Here is a 16,921-nt window from a genome sequence, read left to right as displayed (position 1 = left end):
ATTACTGCAGTAATTCACAGCTAAACAGGATGTTTCCTGGTGCTAAACAAAAGTATTTTAAGTTAACACTCAGGCACCAGAAGCATGATTCTTGGAAATAGGCCATTTATTATGTTTATTTTAAGCTATAGACAACTTCCATTCAGTGATTAATCTTTAGCAAGAGCAATAGCATATAAAGGTTAAAGTAAAAGAAGTAGATCCAATATGGATTTGTATTTGTTCTTTCTTATTACATTTACATCACTTTTAGTGTATATATTTTTAATATGGAATGCTTAACAAATTTGTGTAATGCTTGCACAGGGGCCATGATAATCTCAGTATCATTCTAATTTTAGTATATGTGCTGCCAAAGTGGGCACAATTTTAGTGTATCTTTATAAAGAAGTAAAGCAGTATGAAGAAACAGAGAATTAATTAGGTATATATAGACTAGCATTTAAATATCTTCAGAAGGCTAAGCAGAGCAATGTACAATGTTTACACAGAGACAGAAACACATGCACATATGAAAATATGCTTGTATTTGCAAGTTATTAGTTGTATATCAGAAGCAGAGTCATTGAATCTGGAAGTACCAGGACATAACATAATAGTTTGGGATATGTAGGAGTTTTATTCTACTCTCTTTACTTCTGCTTGCCTTCTAATTTTAATATTTAGTTTTATCTATCATATTTTCAATTGTGAATTAAAAAATATATACCACACTAAAAATTTCATCTGTGAAGCAAATGAAATTGAATGAAGAGGATGGTCCACATAGCATTAACTATTTTATCTAGTACAATAAACAGATGAAGATAAAGGATGAGATGCTTATCAATAATTAAATTAAGAATAATAAAGCAATGAAACTAACTTCAAAAATTTATTAAAAATTAGTGTAACTGTATAAAAATTTCATTGACTGTTTCATTATATATTATTTATTGACTCCCTACTGTAAATTCATTCCAGCTCTCCAGGTGAAGTGATAAACTAGACATTATACAGCTTACATTCTAGCAGAAAAAAAAAACCTATAATTGTTTATGAACATATAGTTTTTACCTTAATTTAGTTACCATAAATCCTTCAGAGAAAGGAAAGTTTGCATCATATTTATTAAGGCTTTTCAATTCCAAGGAAATGAACCCTTATATTAATTTCTTCATGAGAGAAAATGCAATCACTTAATACCTGATCTGCCTTTTTTTTTTCTCCAGAGCTTCTTCATAGCATTAGTCATCTCAGAATTTCTTAGACTATAGATTAATGGGTTCAACATAGGGGTTATGACTGTAAAAAACACACTCAATGATTTGTCAATGGGAAAGGTCTTAGCAGGTCTTACATATATAAAAATACAGGGAACAAAGAAGCAGACAACCACGGTGATGTGGGAAACACAGGTCTGGAGGGCTTTCCGCCTCCCTTCCTGGCTCAGGTTCTTTAGAGAGTGCAAGATGACTTCATAGGAGTTAAGTAAGAGCAGAAACACAACAATGCAGATCATTCCTCCATTGGCCACAACTATAAGGCCAATGACATAAGTGTCAGTGCAGACCAGTTCCAATAAGGGGTACATGTCACACAAAAAATGATCAATGACATTGGGGCCACAGAATGGAAGTCCATAAATAGTGCTAAATTGAATTACTGAGTGCAGAAAACCTCCAACACAGGATAGCAACAGTAGTGCAACACATACCCTTTGCCTCATGATAACCAAATAATGCAAGGGCTTACAGATGGCCACATAGCGGTCATAGGCCATTACTAACAGAAGGAAGACTTCCGATCCACCAAAAAAATGATCTATAAACAGCTGAGTCATGCAAGATTCAAAGGATATCATGTTTTCCCCAAATAGCAGGTCTGAAATTAATCTTGGGGTAAAGGAAGAGGAATAAGTGACATCCATAAATGATAAACTAGCAAGAAAAAAGTACATTGGTGAGTTCAGGGTCTTGCTGAGAGTTATAGTCATAATGATGAGCAGGTTGCCCACAACAGTAACAATATAGAAGAGCAAGAATATAACAAAAAGGGCTTTTTGTTCTTTTGGATTCTGCGTGAGGCCCAATAGGATGAAATAAGTCACATTGCTCCTTGGTTCCATCTAGTCTTTAGAGAGGATGACTTCACATATTAGAAGCAGTTTATCTATAAAACAGGGGAGAACATTTAAATGCATTATAAGTTTTATCTTTTTCATCCATTCAGTTAAGATAATGACTATGTAGAATCTCTTTGAGTCCATTGTGTCACAGACATTGTGATTATAAAGTTGATGAGGCACAGTTCTCTCCCCTTTGTAACATGACACATAATGAGGAATCACACAATTCCAGGCCAGTGTAATAAGTGCCATTACGAAAATAATGATAAAAGGCTAAGGATAACAGTGCAATCAATCAAGCTGGAATCAGATAAGGCTTCCTGGAGGAAGCAATGTTTTAGCTGAGGTTTTAAGGAAAAATGAATAAACAAGAAAGGATGGTGAAATTCCATAAAAACACAATTTATACAGTTTCAAGTATGTAATATTTGAGACCCACTTAAACTGTTTTACATAATCTTTGTAAGTTGATCAAACTATGAATACGTCACTGTCCATATTGTCATAGAACTCACTAGACTTCTTTCTTAGTGTCTTTAGTTGGATATCCCTCATTGTTTTGATCAATAAATACTTAAGCAGTTCAGTTTTGTATCTCCAGCCCCTATCTCTACCCTATTTTCACTTTTGCAAAAACAGCATCTTCATTTTTGGCCAACTGTAGTTGGGCTTAAAGTTAGTATTTATTACAGAAAATTTCAAAATTTCTGTAATAAAAAAGTGTTCCCCATATCATTAAATGGTACCACCTTCAATATAATCGCTTCAGACAAAAACAAAACCTCACAGTATTTTGCACTTCCTTTCATGTTCTCATATTTCTTATATTTTTAACAAATCCTGTTCAAAATACACCACAATTTGGTCATTTTCTACCCACATTTTTCCTGGCTTTCTGCAATAGCCTCCTGCCAAGTCTCTGTGGTTTTATTCTGCCCTCCAACAATGTGTTACCTTGAAGAAACTTAAATGATTCTCTTTGAATCTTCTTTAATTTTCTCATTCAACTGCTATAAATTCTTACAGTGGATTCCAATAAAGCACTGACAATTTAATATTTAACATTTACTGTCATAAGAACTAAAACGACCGTTTTATAGCTGAAGAAAGAAGACTCAGGATATCTCATTAATCTCCCAGAGGTCACACCAATTTTAAAATGTAAAACTTGAGAACTGGAACATAAATTTAATTTATTTCAAAATGATTTATTTTTTAACATAGTGAAAAAAGTCACAGAACTATAAAGTGCAGTTTTCAATATTTACTGGTAGTCCTACCTTGTGGACTCTTGTTCACAATCTGAAGGTACACCTTTTAAATTATACATAAAGACCTGTAATTCATCTAGTATGACAGCCAAGGCTGAAAGGCTGCATTTTTCTTGTGAAAATATTTTATTTCATTAAACTATCCATTCATTATCTCCATGGAGTATTCTGATTATTTCTAGGATATTTTAATTGCACAGTAGATTGTTTAAAAGAAATACCACGGTGACTACAAAAAAAACCCCAGAAGTTTAATATATTTGTATAATTTATCAGAAAGATGATCAAATCCTATGTTTACACGACAACGTAGGAACCAGTCATTTCCCAGGAAGATTTATCTCAAGTAACTGCTTTTTCTCAAAACTTCAAAATAGAAGAATACAGTTCAATCATTTAGTCTTCTCATTCTTTCATATTGGTGTGGCCAGAATAGTTGACTTGAGTTTGTGAGAGGCTACATTCTTGTGCTGTTTCTCTTTCTTCATTTCATTATCTTTCTTTCTTTCTTTCCCTTTCCTTTCCTTCCTTCCCTTCCTTCCTTCCTTCCTCCCTCCCTCCCTCCTTTCTTCCTTTTCTTTCTTTCTTTCTTTCTTTCTTTCTTTCTTTCTTTCTTTCTTTCTTTCTTTCTTTCTTTCTTTCTTTCTTTCTTTCTTTCTTTCTTTCTTTCCTTTTCTTTCTTTTAATGCATTGCTTAAAGCCTAACAAAGAACATTCTGAAAATTTTCTGTCTGTTCTTAAAAGGATATTATACTGTTCCCACAAGGGGCAAAGATCACTGGACCTTTTATCCTTTCTAATATCATTTATCATTAAGTCTTAGAACTGGAATGTGTCCAAGATAGATACTTGCTTAATTAAATTCACTGGGATTTTCCACAGCATTCAAAAACTACATTTGTATGTAAAGGTGCTACTAAACTACATTACAAAATTAGGGTCAGAAAAAAAGGTAACATGGAAAAAAAAAACTGCTTCAGAACCATTTTAAAAACCAAGAGCAAAATATCAGCTCAATTACTTTGTTTCTGTGAAGATTAACTCACTGTATATTTCACCACCTGCCCTAGCAAATTTTTTGTTTTATTTAATACTCAATTCACTCTTCCCTACATTTGGTTAAATATAGAAAAATTTATTTCCAATTTATATTTAATAATTTTTATTTATCAAATTATTATATTTTTTAAATTTAGGGGACCCATTTTATGCCACAAATGGAACTGTGGTTGAAGAAACAACAATTAATGAAACAAGGAAAATATCATATGAAAGTTTCTTCATGATTCAGTCTTATAATCTAATGATAGAGTCAGACAATAAACAGTAAGCCAGTTTAATAAAATAGTTGTAATCTTATTCAGTACATATAAGACAATAAATATGGTACTATGACAGACATAAGAGAGAAATTTTTTCTATGGATAATATAATCAGAGATAGTCTTTCCTAAAGGTAATGTTTAAGATGGGGTCCAAATAATAGGAATTGGCTACCATCAGAATCACTGTTATAGACAGCAAAATTAAATAAAATTGTATCACCTCAGAGATTATCTGGTATATATAACTCTAAAAATTTAAAGAGAGTATTTTTAATGCATTTCTGTGTTGCAAAGATGTAGTGAGAATATGCACTCTTGTCTGGCACAAAATTTTAATGAGAAATGTTTCAATGCTGAATATGTCATATCCTGTGGTCTGTCATATATAGACTTTATTATATTCAGGTACATTCATTTTGTTCCCAATTTATTGTGGGTATTTTGTCATGAAATGAGGTTGAATTTATGTGAATAATATAAAGGGAAAAATAAAAAAATCCATTTATAAAAAGGATTAAAAGGAATAGAATGCTAAAGAAAAATTTAAACAAGGTGATGGAAGCCTTGTATACTAAAAACTGCAGAACTTTGCTGAAACATTGTAGAAGGCACACACAAGTGGAAAAACATTCATCAGATGGAATATTTAATACTATTGATGTTATTTCATATCAATAGTACCCTAAAATGATGTACCATTTCAGTGTAAACCCTATCAAAATCCCAAAAATGTGTTCTGCAGAAATAGAAAAATCCAACATAAAATTTGTGTGAAATATCAAGAGATTCCAAATAGCCTAAGCACTCATAATTCATGATTGTAAAATATATTATAAATCTATGGTAATCAAGAGAGTGGGATGTTGGCATAGAAACATACACAAGTGGGGGAGTGGCCAATGTGATGGAGTAGCAAGACCCTGAGCTCACTTCTTCCCATGGGCATACCAAAATTACATCTATTTACAGAGCAACTATCAATGAAAACAACCTGCCAAGCAGAAAATATCCTCTATGACTAAGGATATAGAAGAAACAACAAGACAAGTAGAAATGGTGGAGACATGGTATAGTCAAGTCTAATAGCCTGAGTATGTGTGAATCCCACAAATAGAAGGATAATGCATTTGCAAAGTTTCTCACAAAAGAGTGAGGGGAGTCAAAAATTCATTGACCTACCTAGGCCAGGGGGGCCTGTACTGGAAACATGAGCCCCCAAAATATTTGGCTTTGAAAGCTAGTAGGGCATCCTTTTGCAAAAACCAAATGGCTGTTGGAAATAGAGACTGCAGCCATAAATGTCATACACAAAGTCACATACATCCTAAGACTAATTGTAGAATTTCAGATATAGTAATTTGAAAGGAGGCTGAGTGAAACCACTTATCTATTTTGGAAAGCCTCAAGGAAAGCTAGGAGGAAACAACTCACTTTTGGTCATGGATGCTGGCAGTAGCCATTTTGGTGAGGTGTCCTAAAATAAGGACACAGGTTTTGGAAAGTGTCATTCTGGAATCTTCCTTCAATTTTTTATGTAGTTAGCCCCAACTTTCTCACTACTAATTCACACTAATATTGAGAAGTCCTAGTCTAATAAAGGGTACAGCCCCAACTGACATCAGTTTGGTTACTGAGACCTTATCCACTCTCATACCTAGGCCCACCAATCATTTAAATATCACCAGCCCTAGATCCATCAAGGAGGGTATTACAACAGGATAATGTAAGCCATGACCTTGTCCACCTGTAGGCCAACACTAGCTTCAGGAGTGTTGGCCTACAGGTGGACAACTCTGGATCCAGACACTCCTGGATCCAGCTTTACTTGACAGTGTGCTGGATCTAATGCCAGGGCCACCTGTGTCATAGCCCCAAACACCAATGTTTTGGCTCCAGCCATGGGGTCTTGGTCATATTTCAGTGAACAATTTCAGGATGTAGCCCACTCACCAGTGGGATGAAAAAAAATCTCAGAACTTCTTGGTCCCTAGCTCTTCCACCATTGAGCTGGCACCACTACTAAGACCCATATCACATCACCAGAGACTCTGGAAATTGTCTCAGAGCAACAATAAGTGGCCCTTGCCCTTGGACACAGCATCATCCACAAATAGCCCACTGGCCCTACCTGCAGGGACATAACCTCATCAAACCACAAAAGATACTTCTCTCTGCAACACCAGGCCTTGCAGTCAGCTTGTCAGTACCCACTCTGCACACCAATAGGGTAGCACCACATCAGAACACTCTGGAAAATTCTTGCCATCAGTACAATGACGTCAGTTCTGAGACAAAATTGTGCACTCAGCCAGCCTACCAAAGAATGTACTCTGACTGCCAATTAACCACACTAGGCCCATGACTGGTGGAGCTTCATAGCTAGCTGCTTTATGACCTAGCCCCACCCACCATGGGCCTGCACCAGGACTTGGACTCCTTGATTATACAACAAACCATTCTACGACCTGGCTCCATCCACCAGAGGCAAGTGGTCACCGCACATGCAGGGCCTATAAAGCAATAGGACCAGCATCCAGCAAAATGTACCAGTGTCCCCAAAGGTACCAACCCACAAAAACGTGGCTCTATGAAGCCCACATAAAAGACATCCCTAAAGCATACAGCTTTGGTGTCCAGAAAGCAATATGCTGATAGGGTATTTTCTATATAAGTCCACTTCTTAAAGACTGGCAAACATAATGAAAATGCAAAACACATGGAAATAAAGCACAGAAGATTCAGCAAAATGAGGCAACAAAGGAATATGTTCCAAATGAATAAACATAATTAAAACCTCAGAAGAAGTGTTAAATTAAATAGGTATAAAAATCTACCAGCTAAAAATCTCAAGGTAAAGATTGTGAACATGCTCAAATAACTAGGGGGAAAATTGGATGAACAGAGTGAAAAGTTAGAAGAGTTTACAGAGTTAGAAAATATGGAGAATAATCAGAAAGGGATAAAGAGTACAATACTGGAATAAAAATTATACTAGAAGGAATCAAGAGTAAATAATATGATACATAGGAAGATTTCAGTGAGCTAGAAGAAAGAGTGATGTAACTCATTACAGCTAAAGAGGAATAAGAATTAAAAGAAATTATGACAAGAGTTCCCATCATGGCTCAGTGGTTAATGAACCCGACTAGCATCCATGAGGATGCAGGTTTGATCCCTGGCCTCACTCAGTGGGTTAAGGATCCAGCATTGCCCTGAGCTGTGGTGTAGGTCACAGATGCAGCTGGGATCCAGTGTTGCTATGGCTCTGGCATAGGCCAGCAGCTACAGCTCCGATTGGACCTCTAGCCTAGGAATATCCATATGCCATGGGTGTGGCCCTAACAGGACAAAAAGACAAAAAAAAAGAAAGAAATTAGGACAGTTTAAGAAATCTCTGGGCAGCATCAAATGTTCTAACATTGGCATTACAGGGGCCTCAGAAAAAGAGACAGAGGAATGGCAGAAAACACTTAAAGACAAAAGAGGCAAAGTTGTCCCTAACCTGGGAAAGGAAAGTGACACAGAAGTCCTGGGAGCACAGAGTCCCAAACAGAAACAATCCAAAGAGAACCACATCAGGATGTACTGCAATTCAAATGACAAAATTTAAAGATAAAGAGAGAATATTAAATGTAGCAAGGGAAAAGCAACATGTTTCTTATAAGGCAATTCCTATAAGGTTATCAGAACACTGCAGTACAGAAGGAAGTGACAATATACATTTAAAGGGATGAAAGGGAAAATCTACAACCAAGAATACACTACCAGATAAGGCTTTTATTCAAATTTGAAGGAAAGGTCAATAGTTTTACAGACAAGGAAAGCTTCAAAGGGTTTCAGCATTATTAAATAAGCTTTATAGGCAACATTCAAAGGGCTTCTATCAGCATAAAATAAAAGGCCAAAATAGAGATATTAGGAATTGAAAAATCTCATTGGAAAATGAAAACATAAATTAAAGGTAGTAGATCAACCAATTATAAACCTAGTAAGAAGGTTAACAGAAAAAAGTAACAAAATTGTATTCAGAATAAGTGGCTATTGTCAAAAAAGTAAACATGGCGAGGATGAGGACCTACTCAAATTTTTTTTAAATGGATTTGAGGAAGTTACTGTGTGGTGCAGTGAGTTAAAGGTCAGGAACTGCTGCAGCTGTGGAGCAGGTTGCAACTGTGGTGCAAGTTCAATACCAGCTAGAGATCAGCAACTTTAACTAAGCACACACAAACGCACACACATCCCTATTGGTAACAACAAAATAAAATACTATCCTAGATATGCACTCAAAAAAGAGAAAGCAATTCAAACAATAGTGGTAGTCATCAAATCACAAGAGAAAAGAGCAAAAGAAAAGAAAAAAAAATGAACTACAAAGAGAAGCCAAAGTCAATTAATAAAATGGCAGAGCATATATACTTTAAACGTAAATGGACTAAAGGCTCCAACAAAAGATATAGAGTACCAAATAGATACAAAATGAAGAACTAAATATCAGCTCCCTACAAGAGACTCATTTCTGATATAAAAATGAACAGTGAAATAAAGTGTGGGAATGGAAAAAGTATTCCATGAAAATGAAGAAAGAAATTCAGGGTAACAATACTTTTGTTAGACAAGACCAACTTTAAAGCAAAGACTCTAACAGTGACCAAGGACATTAAATGATGATAAAAAGAACTAAGCCCAGAAAAAGATACAATGCTTTTAAATGTATATACCTGTGTAGGAGCTCCTCTATATCAAGCATATATTAACAGACATTAAGGGGGCAATTAACAGTTGCACAATAATCCTAGGGGATTTAAACACTCCACTTATACCAATGAATGTTTATTCAGACAGAAAACTGTTAAGGAAATACCGGCCTCAAATGGCACTTTATATTTGATGAAATTAGCAGATACATAGTAGCAGAATATGCCTTCTTTTCAAGGGCACATGGAACATGCTCCAGCATAGATAATACAGTAGGCTGCTAAAAAAGCCTCAAGTTAAGAAGATTGAACTCATAGAAAGAAAAAGGATCATAAGAGATTACTATAAACAATTATATTCCAATGAGAAGAACATGTGGAAGAAATGTATAAATTCTCAGAAATGTGCAATATCCCAAGACTGAATCAGGAAGAAGTAGAAAATATGCACAAATTAATTACCATTAGTGAAATTGAATCAGTAATTAAAAAAAAATAGTCCCTAAAGCAAACAGGACCAGACACCTTCATGTATGAATTATACCAAATATCAAAAAAGATTTAACACTTGGAGTTCCCTTCAGTGTTAATGGACCTGACTTGTATCCATGAATACCTGGCTTCTATCCCTGGCCTCACTCATTGGCTTTAGGATCTGGCATTGCTGTGAACTGTGGCATAGGTGGCAGACATGGCTCACAGCCCATGTTGCTGTGGCTGTGGCTGGCAGGTTCAGCTCTGATTTGACACCTAGTCTTGGAACTTCCATATGCCAAAGATGCAGCCCTAAAAAGCAAAAAAAGGAAAAAAACTTAACACCTATTTTTATCAACCAATCCAAAACACCACCAAGGAAGGAATGCTTTTGAATTCTTTCTATGATGCTAGCATATGTTCATACCAAAACCAGATAATAGGCTAATATCACTGATGCACACAGATGATACAATCTTTAAGAAAATGTTAGCTAATTGAATTCAATATTACATTGAAAGGATCATACACCATGATCAAAAAATTAAGAAACCATCTCATTTACAATTGCATTAAAAAGATTAAAATACATAAGAATAAACATAACTATGGAGGTAAATACTTATACCAAGAAAATTATAGGGCACTATAAACCAGCTATAATGGAAAAAATAAAAATCACTATTTAAAAAAAATTACAGGGCACTGATGAAATAAACTGAAGATAACACAAACCAATGGAAAATTATACAATGATCATGAATTAGAAGAATTAATATTGTTTAAATGATGATCATACCCAAGAAAATCTATGAATTCCAGACAATTCAGTATAAAAATACCAAAGCTTTTTTTTACAAAACTAGAAAAAAATAATGTTATTTTTTATGGAAACACAGAAGAATCCCCAATCTTGAGAAAGAAAAACAAAGCTAGAGCCATTATGCTTTATGGTTTTAAACTATACCACAAAGCTACAGTCATCAAAACAGGATGATAATGGGACAATAAAATAGGCACATAGGTTAATGGAATAGAATTGAGAAGCTAAAATGAACTCATATGGACAAATAATCTACAAAAAAGGAGGAAAAAATATACAATAGAGGAGACAATCACTTCAGAAAGAGGTGTTGGGAAATCTAGAGAGCCACATGCAAAATAATCAAACCTGTAAACTTCCCCACACCATATACAAAAGTAAACTCAAAATGGAATAAAGACCTGAAATCATAAAGCTTCTAGAAGAAAACCCAGGCAGTAAGGTCTTCGAGAGTGGTCTTAGCAATATTTTTTGGATATGTCTCCCTATGCAAGGGAAAGCAGCTAGACTGAGTAGGAGGAACTGAACAGTTCCAAGGACAATCTGTTTAGTTCACGCAACCTGAAAGGTGGTCCTTATTTATACATATAAGAAAAATACATCAGTTAAGTTGTATGTGTGTGTATGTATATGTCCATATTACCTATATTTGTTAAAAAGGAAAATAAAAGAATAATGAAGATTAATGTATGAATTAAAAATAAGTTGATTGTTATAAATGACACATAGCTTTCAAAATAATTAACAATGTTGATATAACAAATATACAATTGTGTATATGACTATCTGTCCTTTTGCTTATTTTAAAATAAACATTCATTTATGCTTCCAGTATGTCAGACATTCCTAAGCAGTGCCTGCATAAATGAATTCCATATCCAGCTACAAGCTGCCACTAAGACAACAAGAGTATAAGACTGTTCATATAAGGCCATTGCTTCAGTCAATGACTCTTTATTAAAAATAAAGAAAATAAATATATGATCCAGAAGTTATCAACTTGTCCTTGGATCAAAGCAGGAGTGACAATGAAATGAAATGAGTAAAAATGTTAACTCCAGATTCATAGAGACCGAGGTACAATTTCATGGTCTTCTTAGTAATATTATGTAATAAGGAAAGTTATTTAAAATTCTCAAACACTTAGATTCTAACTCTATGACTGAGTATAACAAAGTCTATTGATAGGGCTCTCGTGACAATGAGATAAGGCAATACTGATAACAAAACGTTTATGCAGTAAATAGTACATGAGAAAATCATAAAAAATGCTAAAACCAAGTCCCAAGAGCCCCTGGCATAGAACAGAAATGATGGTGTTTTTAATACTAATTTCTTCTTTCCCATGATCAAAGACAATAGGTGTTGTTACTCAGTCTTCTATTTATTCACAAACATAAAGTATTTATTTTGCCAAAGAGCAAACATCAGTTGTTTAAATATGCAACATTTTAATATTTCTTTAATAATTCATGGATAACTTATTGTGGCCTAGACTTCCATGTATCCAATTATTTTTCAAGTAGCTTCATTGTACAAAATATTTGTAATGAAAAAAATCAAATAGACTGTAGAGTGAAGAAGGTCAAAGCTCTATAGCAATCTAAAAGCCAAATAATGCTTAGACCCTCTACTTTTTTTATCTGTGGGGTTGCTAAGGGAAATACCATTTTAGAATTAAAATGTTCATTAAATATAAACGAATCAACCTACTCATTTTTCAGACAAGAGGAATTTCCAAAATTAGTATGCAAACTCTGACAATGGAGAGAACAGTGTTCATGATCTTATAGTTTAGAAATCTTCTAAAAGGTAATTGTCCTAAATACAATGCACTGGTTGGAGGAAGGTACAATTCTCTCCCCTCCTGACCCCGCCTCTTCCATCTCTGAGTCAGTGGCCTCCTCCATCTCCACCTCAGCAGCCACCTCAGAGAGTGTCTGAGGAGGCCCAGGAGGCCATAGGCTTGCTTGCTGCATCATGCGGGCTGGAGTCACCGGACAAGGCTGACGGAGCTGCTCACCACCACCCCACCACCTGATGTCTTCAAGATGGTCGCATCTGGCAGGGCAGCATGAGGAATACTGTGCAGTGGGCTCAGGGGCAAGGGCCCATGTTTCCAGGCAGAGATGGTGGTGGGATGGGGCTGCTGCTCATGATCCTGGCATGGGCCATGCTGGTAGCCTCCCTTACATTCCTCACCCAGTTGCTGTTGCTTTACCTCAAACAGCCCCAGAACTGCTGAAGCTGGAGGAGGTGCCCAACTGATTTCACTACATCAAGCTGGCCAGGCCTGGCCCTGCTGGAGTACCTGTATGGCTACAGCAGGGTAGAGGAGCCCTCCAGGGGGCCCCTTGTGGGAGGCATTACTGGGACACCCCAGAGACCACCTCCCACAAATGGGGGAGAACTACTACTTCCTGAATGCCACTATTCCTGTTCAGGGAGCTGCTGGATACTGTGCTGGACCACTGCTAGGTCACCAAGAAGATTAAAGTGGAGTTGGAGATGCTGCTGCAGACCAAGACAGTGGAGTGCCTTCTAGAAGGGCTGAGCCTGCAGGATATGTTCCCGGGTGAGACCATGCTCTTCATCAAGACCATCTGACTTCTCTAGCCTGTAGTGCCCTCAGCTAATGGGGGGATCTTGACAGCCTGAGAGAGGGAGACACTACTCACTACCTCCCCCAGGAGGAGCTGGCCTTCGATGGGGAGATGGAATACAATCAGAGGCTTCTTCTTGGCCATCAAAGTGGATCTGGTCTTGGACAAGTCCACCTACATTTTTGGCAAGCTGTCCTGTGTGGCGAGGAAGCTGCACTTTGTGCTCACCTGTGTGCGCTTCACTGGTTCTCCCTTATGAAGGACCATTGATCGATTTCCAGGTGTGCTCCCAGTTTGAAGGGTGGTCCCTGCTCCAGCTCACCTCCATCAACCAGCTCAATAAAATCATCATGAGCAAGCACACACTCCCAAGTTACAAGATCAGGTTTAAGCCTTTTTTCCCATTCCAAACCTTGGAAGGATTTGAAGAAAATGAAGAAGAGCATACCCATAGACAACAAGGGCACTTACTGAAGGCCACCTTAAAGTTACATTGTTAAAATATGGCAGGTTACTTATTTGGGGATCCTATGATACAGAGGCGAATATTCATTGCACACTTGAGCTGAGCAGTGTTGTTTGGGAAGAAAAACAAAGTTCTATTATAATGGTTGAATTAATAAAGGGGAATTTATGAAGTCTTGAACTTATGCTTCATCTTGTCCATAAACTGACTGGTATGCTGGGCAGTCATAATTGAGACTGTGGCACCAAACTCACCAGCTGCACTTGAAGATTTTCAGCAGGAGACTGACTGATTGCTATTGGATATGTGAAATTCACATCTGTGCTGCAAATGTTGAAGCTTATCATGAAGGCTGGCAACTGAGTCCTGGTGTATTATGAAAAGCCTATTGGCCACAACAATCAAAGTGTGGTGCTGCGAGAGAACTTTTGGCAGTTGGAAGACAACTTTCTGTCAAGCTCATGCCAGCCAAACCATGAAGAGGAAACAACTTTATAGGGTTGGCAATAGATGCTGAAAATAGAGACCTGGATTTTGAATTTGAGACTTGGTGAGTGATGTCAGAGCACAAGCCGAGGTCAAAGATGAGGCACAGTCATTAGGTCACAGTCCCAAATGTATTCCAACAACACTTTATGTTAAACTTCTTGGAAATATATCACCAGTTTTAAACCAGATATTAGCTGTAGAAGGTCACCTGCAACCACAAAAAAAACTTCCATCCAAAGAAATACATAAATCCTTAGCCCTGAAATCTTCTGAGATAACAGAACCAGCACAAATGTTAAAACCCACCCAATGATTCACTTTCAAACCACCTGTGCCACTATGACTGCAAGTCAAAATTCCTCTGCCTTCCTCTGATGCCCCAAATCAGGCAGAACTAGATATTATTATTGAAAAACCACAGAAGGTATTTTTGCTGCCACCTCCTGTAGACAAACCTGCTGAAAAGCAAATGGAAAACCTGGATCACTTATAAGAATAAGCTTCAGCCAAACAGTTTTTAGCAAAGCAGGAAGTGGCAAAATACTTGACTTCAAAAAGTTCCTGCCCTCCTAAGTACAGTTCAGTCGACTTTCAAATGTGGGAATCATCAGAAATTCCTTATCTTAATCAGCTAGGAAAATGGACAAGAACCAGAGCCAGCTGTTTTCTTTGACGTAGAAACCTGCCACAACCTCTTACTCTTGCCCCCTTGTGTTGAGTCAGTCAGCAGAACAGGTTTGGAAGGACATACTATCAATACGAGTTCTCATTTCTTAAATTTGTGTCAAGTGTCTAAAACACATTTTTTAGCCAGGAACTTATATAGTAGAACCTTCACCAAAACACACACCCAACACATCCGACAACCAAGGAAGTGATGCAGAGGTCTGTGGTCCAAACAGTCCCTATAAATGGGGCAACATCACAGGAATAAAGTTGGTGAGAAAGGAGCACAGTCTGGATGACAGTGTTTTCATTGTGGTTAAATAAATTGGTCGTGATCTGTACAGGGGGTTTCCTACAGAGGAAAGGATCCAGAAGCTAGAGTTCATGCTAGATAAACTGGAGAATTAAATTGATCAGGAGTTGGAACATAATAATTCTCTTGTCAGAGTAGAAAAAGAGACAATTGATTCAAGGAAAAAATCAATTCTTTCTGCTGCTTTGGCTAAACCAGGTGAAATACTACATGCTCTAACACTTCTTATGATCCACTACAGAGCAGGCATTGAAGATATTGAATATTTATAAAGTCTGTCTTTAGATTAGCACTGCAAAAAAAAAGCAATTACACAGATGGTAAAGAAGACCTTGATAGTGAAATAACCCAACAAATAGACTCTCAACTATTCACTAGCATATCAGATGAGTTATTTGGCCCATCTAAGTCTGTTTAAATCTGTTTAATTTCCAAGTGGCTAAGGAAAAATTGTGTCTAAAATACCATAGGTATAACACATTTAAACCCTCTTACCATGCACTTTGGCCTGCTTCTCCACAGATATTTGCTTGTGTAAGAACTAGAGTGGAAAATGTTGTTTTCCAGAAGAAAACATGACCTGTGCCCTAAATTAGTTGTTTCAGATTGTATTTATAGTGATGATTTTGGGTTTTTACTGAGAATTTATTTTGCTAATTAATTTTTAACTTTTATAATTATGTAAGATAACTCTTGCTATTTATGTGTGATATCTCATTATTTTTCTCCCTCTTCCTAGTTTTTGAATTAGTGTTAAATAGGATACTGTACAGATTCTGAATATTTTCATTTCTATCATGGTTATAACAATAAATTTTCTGCATACCCAAATTGACAAAGCAGTCATTGAGGGAACAGATTTTGAATCTTTCTTTGTGTTATGAAGTTTGACATCTCTACCTGCTTGAGATTTTTGCTATTTGGGGGCTTTCGGGGATGTTTTTTGTTTTTATTTTGCCAAATGCAACATGAAAGCAGATGCCACAGCTTTTGTCAGCTATGCAGATTTAGTTTAAAAACAAGTTTGCATATACTGCTTGCTTTCTTTGCTTTCTTAAAGTTTAAGAAAAAAAATCACAGAAGCAAAGAAAGCAAGCAGTATATGCAAATTTGTTTTTAAACAGTTAAGTTGGTCAAGAAGTTTGAGAGGATGACAAGATTAGTTAGAAGAGAATAGCCAGTAGGATTTTGAAATAAAGCATTTCAAAATGTTGATGTTTTCCTTTCAAGTTCTAAACATTTTTCATCTTTGGTTCTCCCATAAGAAATAAAGCATGTCAAGGATATTCAAAGTTTCAGGTGAATGTTCTTAAAATGACCTTGCTTGGATCTTTTGTTTTAGAAATATTTTCATGTATAAGAATATTGGGAGAGAGAAGAATCATGCAAAAATAAATCTATTGCTTTGTCTGACATCCTACAGGCCTAAAGGAGTGGTAATCATTCTGAATGCTTCTGTAGTTCAAACTGTCTTTATTCATTTTTTTAAGTCAACAGCATAAATACATAGGAATTGGGACCAATTCTCATAAAATGAAGATCTACTCGGTTACTCAGTCCATCACATGGACACCAGTAACACATTCCTGAGGGAAAATGTGTGAACATGACCTTTGCTGGCATATCATAAAAGTTTTGTCCTTTTTTATGACTGTAAAATAGATTTATGTATGCTTTTCCCTTTCATAGTT

General features: G+C 36.3%; 1 protein-coding gene, 1 non-coding gene and 1 pseudogene across 2 annotated transcripts; 1 reads left to right on the top strand and 2 right to left on the bottom strand.

Annotated features, from left to right (window-relative positions):
- Positions 1 to 263: 263 nt before the first annotated feature.
- LOC146398928 (U6 spliceosomal RNA) lies at positions 264 to 365 on the bottom strand. Its single transcript, XR_014818496.1, has one exon. It is a non-coding gene; the product is annotated as a U6 spliceosomal RNA (small nuclear RNA).
- Positions 366 to 1,174: 809 nt separating this feature from the next.
- Positions 1,175 to 2,107, bottom strand: LOC100525729 (olfactory receptor 4A47-like). The gene has a single exon (XM_021082349.1). It carries the CDS (start codon positions 2,105 to 2,107, stop codon positions 1,175 to 1,177), a length of 933 nt encoding a protein of 310 aa, XP_020938008.1.
- A 10,726-nt stretch (positions 2,108 to 12,833) lies between these two features.
- Positions 12,834 to 15,648, top strand: LOC102166838 (PDZ domain-containing protein 8 pseudogene; annotated as a pseudogene).
- The last annotated feature ends 1,273 nt before the right edge of the window (positions 15,649 to 16,921 follow it).

Source organism: Sus scrofa, chromosome 10 (assembly GCF_054392235.1).
Source record: "Sus scrofa isolate SSC_HxYL_T2T_F1_AM1 chromosome 10, Sscrofa_HxYL_maternal_Yorkshire_Landrace_v2.0, whole genome shotgun sequence".
NCBI lineage: Eukaryota > Metazoa > Chordata > Mammalia > Artiodactyla > Suidae > Sus > Sus scrofa.
Note: the sequence above shows the minus strand (reverse complement) of the source record. Positions and strands in the feature narration are given on the sequence as shown.

Coding starts and splice junctions, on each gene's coding strand:
- LOC100525729 (XM_021082349.1), bottom strand. CDS start 2,107: ATGGAACCAAGGAGCAATGTGACTTATTTCATCCTATTGGGCCTCACG.